We start from the raw sequence: 8,173 nt of genomic DNA, 5'->3' as shown, positions 1-8,173 counted from the left end.
TATACAGCCACAAAACCAGATAAGATGGATGAAGCAAAGAAGTGCAGGCCAATAGGAACTGGATGTAGATCTCTCCTGAGAGACACACCCAGAATACGGCAAATACATAGGCAAATGCCATCATTAATCCACTGAACTGAGAATGGGACCCCCGTTGAAGGAATCAGAGAAAGGACTGGAAGAACTTGAAGGGACTCGAGACCCCATATGAACAACAATGCCAACCAACCAGAGCTTCCAGGGACTAAGCCACTACCCAAAGTGTATACATGGACTGACCCTGGGCTCCAACTGCATAGGTAGCAATAAATAGCCTAGTAAGAGCACCAGTGGAAGGGGAAGCCCTTGATCCTGCCAAGGCTGGACCCCCAGTTAAGGGGTTTCTTGGGGGGAGGGCGGTAATGGGGGGATACAAGTGGAGGGAGAGGGGTTGGGGGATGTTGGCCTGGAAACCAGGTAAGGGAATAACATTTGAAATATAAATAAGAAATACCCAATTTAATGAAGATGAAAACAAAAAGAAATAAACATCACAAACCACCTTCAAAAAAAAAAAAAAAAAAAGAGGAGGCTTGACCTGTAAAAAAGTAGGTAGGGAGAAGAGACTACACTCTGCCCACATTACTGATTCCAGAGGAAAACACCAAACGCCATCTGGAACCCTGGTGCACGGAAGCTCCCGGAAAGGGCGGCACAGGTCCTCCTGGTTGCTGCCCCTGCGGAGAGCTCATAAGCAACACCCCACGAGCAAACTTGAGCCTTGGGACCACAGGTAAGACAAACCTTCCAGCTCCAAGCGACCTGCCTGGTGAACTCAAGACACAGGCCCACAGGAACAGCTGAAGACCTGTAGATAGGAAAAACTACAAGCCCGAAAGCAGAACACTCTGTCCCCATAACTAGCTGAAAGAAAACAGGAAAACAGGTCTACAGCACTCCTGACACACAGGCTTATAGGACAGTCTGGCCACTGTCAGAAATAGCAGAACAAAGTAACACTAGAAATAATCTGATGGCGAGAGGCAAGCGCAGGAACCCAAGCAACAGAAAACAAGACTACATGGCATCATCAGTGCCCAATTCTCCCACCAAAGCAAACACAGAATATTCAAACACACCAGAAAAGCAAGATCTAGATTCAAAATCATATTTGATCATGATGCTGGAGGACTTCAAGAAAGACATGAAGAACTCCCTTAGAGAAATGCAGGGAAACATAAATAAACAAGTAGAAGCCTATAGAGAGGAATCACAAAAACACTCATCATCCTGAGTGAGGTAACCCAATCACAGAAAAACACACATGGTATGCACTCATTGATAAGTGGCTATTAGCCCAAATGCTTGAATTACCCTAGATGCATAGAACACATGAAACTCAAGAAGGATGATCAAAATGTGAATGCTTCACTCCTTCTTTAAAAGGGGAACAAGAATACCCTTGGCAGGGAATAGAGAGGCAAAGATTAAAACAGAGACAGAAGGAACACACATTCAGAGCCTGCCCCACCTGTGGCCCATACATATACAGCCACCCAATTAGACAAGATGAATAAAGCAAAGAAGTGCAGGCTGACAGGAGCCGGATGTAGATCTCTCCTGAGAGACACAGCCAGAATACAGCAAATACAGAGGCGAATGCCAGCAGCAAACCACTGAACTGAGAACGGGACCCCCGTTGAAGGAATCAGAGAAAGAACTGGAAGAGCTTGAAGGGGCCCGTGACCCCTTATGAACAACAATGCCAAGCAACCAGAGCTTCCAGGGACTAATCCACTACCTAAAGACTATGCATGGACTGACCCTGGACTCTGACCTCATAGGTAGCAATGAATATCCTAGTAAGAGCACCAGTGGAATGGGAAGCCCTGGGTCCTGCTAAGACTGAACCCCCAGTGAACGTGATTGTTGGGGGAAGGGCAGCAATGGGGGGAGGATGGGGAGGGGAATACCCATCAAGAAGGGGAGAGGGAGGGGTTGGGGGATGTTTGCCTGGAAACTGGGAAAGGGAATAACACTCGAAATGTAAATAAGAAATACTCAAGTTAATTAAAAAAAAAAAAAAGTAGGTAGGCTATGAGGATCCTAAGGGCTTTCACCAGCTATACACCTACCACCTCAAGTCAAGATTAGGCCAAGTACCAGCTTCTGGCCTCAGGACAAGGCTAGGCCAAATTCCATTCTCCACCCACAGTTCTCAAGAGGAGCAGGGATATTCTTGAAAATCCTCGGAATGTACTGACATAGTCACCTGATAGAATTTGAATGCATGTCATTTGCTTGATAACCAATAGATTAAAAGATCAATATGCTTAGCAAATAGGTTTAAACTGTAACCTTGCTGATGTGACCTGTATCCCTAAAAAGTATAAACACTGCTTGTTATAGCCATTCGGGATCGCCTTCCATTCACTGGTCACGAGGGGCTGATTGAAGGTCAACCCTTACGCACTGGAAAATAAACCTCTTGCGTTTGTATTGAACTCTGTTCTTGTGTCTCACTTGGGGGTTCTCCCATTAGTTAAGACTCACTTCGTGCCTTACAGATCCCAGACATTGAAACAAGCTGTAACATTGAAGCTGTCTTGGAGACTTAAAGATGTTAAAGATACTAGAGTCACTGGTTATCTGCTGAGGAAAGCTGGTAAGACGGAGTGGAACCAGTTTAGGGGAAAGAAGTTTGTTGCAGTCAACAAAGATGAAAAAGGAGTTGAAGATCTGAAAACCACTTTGACATCAGACATGGAGATAGCAGAGTTCAGAGTTTGCCCGGCTGGTTGCCTGACTTAATTCAGGGATTACAGTTAAGTGATTGGATGGATCTCAGAAGAAACTTTGAACTTTGGACTTTTAACATTGTTGATACTGCTATAGACTATGGTAACTTTAGAAGTTGGACTAAATGTACTTTTTTATTATACTATGTTTAGGTATGGCCTCCATAGACTCATGTGTTTGAACAAGCCTATGGAGACCAGAGAGTGGAATGTGATGGTTTGCATTTGCTTGACCCAGGGAGTGGCATTATTAGAATGTGTAGCCTTATTGGAGGAAGTGTGTCACTGTGGAGGTGGGCTTGGAGACCCTCCTCCTAGCTGCCTGAGTATGTTCAGTCTGTTCCTGGCTTCCTTCAGGTGAAGACGTAGAACTCAGCTCCTCCTGCACCATGCCTGCCAGGATGCTGTGACACTGCCATGCTCCCACTTTGATGATATTGGACTGAACCTCTGAACCTGTAAGCCAGCCCCAATGAAATGTCCTTTGTAAAACTTAAATTAGCCATGGTGTCTGTTCACAGCAATAAGACTAAAACAACATTTAACTTTCCCAGGACCATTTTTTTGGAGTTATTTTTCTTTCTGTTGCTTACATTTTTAGTGTTTGTCAAATATAAAGTAGGTAAGTTACCTTTGCCCATTTTAATGTTTTTTCCATTTATTTATTTATTAATTCATTTTACATCCTGATTGCTGCCCCCTCCTGATCTCCCCTCACAGAGTTCCTTCTATCATCCCCCATTCCTTTCTCCTCGGAGAGGGTGTGGCCCTTCTGGCTATCGCCCCTCCCCCAGACACGTCAAGTCTCTGCACCATTACACATATCCTGTTCAACTGAGGTCAGACAATATAGCCAAGTTGGGGAAAGGATTATACATCCAGGTAACAGCTTTAGGGACAAACCCTCCTCCAGTTGTTGAGGGACCCACAGGGAGACTGAGTGGCACATCTGCTATATATATGCCAGGGGTCTGGGTCTAGCCCATGTGTGCCCATTGATTGGTGGCTCAGTCTCTGAGATCCACACAAGTCCAGATTTATTGACTCTGCTGGTCTTCCTGTAGAATTCTTAAACCCTTCAGTGCCCTCAATGTTTCCTCCAATTCTTCCAAAAGAGTCCTTGAACTCCAACCAATGCTTGGTTTTTGGCCTTTGTATCTGTTTCAGTCAGCTACTAGGTGGAGCTTCTCAGAGGATAGTTATGCTAGGCTCCTGTCTGCAAACATAACATAGTATCAATAATGCCAAAGATTGGTGCTTGCCCGTGGACCGGATTCAAGTGGAGCTGGTAATTGGTTGACCCTTCCCTCTGCTTCATCTTTGTCACTGCATTCTTGTAAAAAGAACAAATTTTGCATTGAAAGATTTCTATGTGTGTTGTTATCCTTACCCCTCCATTGGGGCACTACCTGGCTACCCCTTCAGGTTCTATATCCCCACTACTATGCATCTCTGATAAGGTAACATAGCATAAAAACCTGGAGTTATCCATGCAAATGAGGTATGTAGACAGGCACTGAGTGTTCAGCCAATGAGCTTCCCTTTCTGGGCATTCCTTTCTGTTGTTGTAAAATTATAAAAGAAAAAAAAATGGCACTCATCCTAATTCCTAGGAGTTCCCACTCCCAAGGATCTGCGTGCTCTAGCTGTTTCTCTGTTACAGCTTTCCCACACTGTCCCCTTGGTGGTTGTTACCATGCCTGAGACTCACAAAATATTCCATGGGCCATGCTCGCATGGCCCCACACCATGCTCGTCCCAAGCATTCTATAGACTAGCACGACTTCCTGTCACAAACTCTGTTCACACTCCCAACACCCAGTGAAATCATTACTCAGCAAACTGGAACCAAACAACCAGATTTATGTGTTAAATGCTCAATGCACGATACATCCACACAATTAACTTACAACCAATTAATAATATATAATGGACCACCTAGACACACAAAGCCCTATACATATCCATCCCTTAAGCATATTATAACAGCCTGTAAAGGTGCAGATAGGAATCTTAACATCAGACACCATGTTCTCTGCACTGCTTCTCCTCTCCCCGCTCCAGTCTTCTCTCTCTAAAACTTTTCTCCCGCCCATCCTTCCTTCTCGTCCAATGACAGGCCTTGTTTTATCTTATACCTGCCTTCACCTGTATGACATCCCACACCTTTCTTTTTTTTTTTATTTATTTTTTTTATTATTAACTTGATTTTTTCTTATATACATTTTGAATGTTATTCCTTTCCGGTTTCGAGGCAAACATCCCCTTCCCCTCCCTTCCTTATGGGTGTTCCCCCACCCCCTCCCCCATTGCTGCCCTCTCCCCAACAGTCTAGTTCACTAGGGGTTCAGTCTTAGCAGGACCCAGGGCTTCCCCTTCCACTGGTGCTCTTACTAGGATATTCATTTGCAACCCACGAGGTCAGAGTCCAGGGTCAGTCCATGTATAGTCTTTGGGTAGTGGCTTAGTCCTGGAAACTCTGGTTGGTTGGCATTGCTGTACATATGGGGTCTCGAGCTCCTTCAAGCTCTTCCAGTTCTTTCTCTGATTCCTTCAACAGGGGTCCTGTTTGCAGATCGCTCATGAGAGACACAGCCAGAATACAGCAAATACAGAGGCGTATGCCAGCAGGAAATCCCACACCTTTCTGCAAAAGGTATTTAATCCCTGGTTCTCCCTGAGTAAGGTGTATGCAATCACATCTGCCATTAAGTAAGGCAGTTTGAACAAACAATAATTGTCTCTTCATCAAGAATCATCACAGGGGAGACTTCATAGTACGCTGCACCTAAACTGCCCAGAGAAAGCCTCCTCTCCTCTAGCCCCTTCTTATTCTCAGCACTTACTTGGATTCAAACCAAGTTCTGACCGCTTCCATTTCCTGCATGGTGCACGGACGCCCTGAAGAGAAGCATGGAATCAGGAACCCGGTTCCTGGCTACCAGCGGTATACCAACAGGACCTGGATACATGGGAGACAGGAACCAGAGAAATTGTCCCAGATTCCACTGTTCCCCACTCCGGGAAAATTCAGACTGAGGACCCCATTAGACACTTTATTCTGCCTCCCATGACTGGATTGCTGAAAATGCTGCAGGCACCTCAGCAACAAGGCAGGAAAAACAAGCTATTGATATTTTGGCCTGGCATTCATATGCGATTTTGTGCTTCTCTTTCCAGGTTATAGTATTGTTTGTTATACCTGCATAATCAGTTACAAATATGATGTATTATTATATAATACAGACTTTTATTTCTGGTCCAATGTGGGTTCTGTTCTCTATGTGAAATAGAAATTTCTGGTTTATTTGAAGACTCAGTTGTGTCGTGTGCTGTTTTTCTGGAGATTTTCTTGTGAGAATGCTGTGCTGAAGCAGAAACTTGGGAAGATGTTTTGCTGAGAACAGACCTGTAGTTTTTGTTCTGGAAATTGCCTAAAAACCAGGTATGTGGTGGTTGGCTGGAGTGGATACTTGAGATGACACATGAAGTTTGGAAACAGTATAAGTATAACCCAACAGACAATTTATCCCAACAGACATTGGGATAAAGGCATTGGCTTGCCTTGTGACTCTTTGCTGGTCTTCATTGGGCTTTCCTGATGCTGATTTTTGCTGGGGACATTATGACATTGGTTCATCTTGATTTCTTCATTGATAATTGTTTGTTGTGTGTTCTTCACAGAGAGAAACACAACAAAGAACTTCTCATGATATCTTGGCACCTTTCTTGCTACTTCAACAGAATCAGACCAATTGGAAAAGCTTCATGGTTTCTTCTAGATTGAACTGCCATTGCTGATTTATAAATCGTGTTCATCAGTAGATAAAGCTACTGCTATTGGTTCGTGTGAACTGAACTGAAGATAGCCTGACAATACAGATTGTAATCACCTCAAAGAACTATTTGTAAACAGGTCCACATCCTCTTTTGCCCTATTAATCTTTCCTTTTCACTACCTCTGGTGTGTGGTGGGTTTGAAGAGATATTAAAATGTTTAAAAACCCTATATCTGTGCTTCTCTTCTCTTAACTCCATGCATATTTAGTTTCTTCACTTTAGGAAATGCTACTCAATTGTTTCATCAAAAACACTTCCAATGCTTTTGATGTAAAATTCTCCTCCTCTGGGTTTTGAAAGTTGATTAAATTAAATCTGTGAATGGAAGATGTAGTCACTCACAGGTTAATTAACATAGATATTTTAAGTATAAACTAAAACGTAATATTATGAAGGGGTTAATAATGTGATTTATCTCTGTACTTTTGAAGAGAATAGGAATCTGGGATTATCAAAATAACATAACATTTTGGGACAAAGATGCACACTAACAGTCCAGCACTGGAGGCCAAGATGGAGAAGACTTCCACAGCCACTATGACTTTTCCTTTAGTGCTATGGTAGACAGGAAGGAATGTAACCCATACACTGCAGAACACCAACATGCTGAAGGTTAGGAATTTGGCTTCATTGAATCTGTCAGGCAGATTCCTGGCCAAGAAAGCCAGAGTGAAGCTCCCCAGAGCCAAGAAGCCCAAATAACCCAGCACAATGTGGAATGCAATGGCTGAACCTTTGTTGCACACAATGATGATCTGCTCATGTTCAGAGTATGTATCTGTGTCAATAAATGGAGGTGATGTTTTCAGCCAGATTCCACAGAGAACAAGTTGGACCAGAGTACATATTGGAATGACAAAGTTAGGTGCCCCTGATACCAGCATCCATCTCATTCTTCTTCCTGGAGTATTGAGTTTGAAGGCCAGGATGACAGTCGTTGTCTTAGCTAAGACAGTAGACACTGCCACTGTGAAAAATACTCCAAATGTGGTCTGCTGCAAGATGCAGGAGCCTATGTTAGGATGCCCAATAAAGAGGAATGAGCAGAGGAAACTGATGGTGATGGAGATCAGTAGGATGTAGCTGAGAATACGGTTATTGGCCTTTACAATTGGAGTATCATTGTACTTCACAAAAACACCAAATACAAAAACCCCAAGTAGCAAGAAACACAGGGACATGCAGGCCAGTGCCATCCCCAGTGGCTCTTCATAAGACAGAAAGGAGGCAGGCCTTTGCATGCAGTATGTGTGCTTTGTGTTAGCATACATGTCTCCTGGACAGCTTACACACTGCTCCATACCTGCTGGGGAACATTAACAAGGAACTCTAATAACATTTTATCATTTTGTACTTAATAATATAATATGCCTATTAACTAGAGAATGCCACATTAAACATTTTGCTGTTCAACAACAATTTTATTCTTTGCGGCTATAGAAATATTAAGATTGGGCTGCTGTGTAGCCTTTCATCTGTGAAAACTGAGGATACCAGCTTCAGGAAGGTGAGAAGATATTTACTCTTACTAAGTTTCATATTCATGAAATTTTCAA

General features: G+C 43.3%; 1 protein-coding gene across 1 annotated transcript; it reads right to left on the bottom strand.

The window, feature by feature from the left end:
• Nucleotides 1-7,015: 7,015 nt before the first annotated feature.
• Nucleotides 7,016-7,918, bottom strand: LOC116903055 (vomeronasal type-2 receptor 116-like). Its single transcript, XM_032905354.1, has one exon. The coding sequence runs from the start codon at nt 7,916-7,918 to the stop codon at nt 7,016-7,018; it is 903 nt and encodes a 300-aa protein (XP_032761245.1).
• Nucleotides 7,919-8,173: the final 255 nt, after the last annotated feature.

The sequence above is a fragment of the Rattus rattus genome, chromosome 6, assembly GCF_011064425.1.
Source record: "Rattus rattus isolate New Zealand chromosome 6, Rrattus_CSIRO_v1, whole genome shotgun sequence".
Taxonomy (NCBI): domain Eukaryota; kingdom Metazoa; phylum Chordata; class Mammalia; order Rodentia; family Muridae; genus Rattus; species Rattus rattus.
Note: the sequence above shows the minus strand (reverse complement) of the source record. Positions and strands in the feature narration are given on the sequence as shown.

Bases quoted from the DNA above. Each gene is read 5' to 3' on its own strand.
- LOC116903055 (XM_032905354.1), bottom strand. From the start codon at position 7,918: ATGGAGCAGTGTGTAAGCTGTCCAGGAGACATGTATGCTAACACAAAG.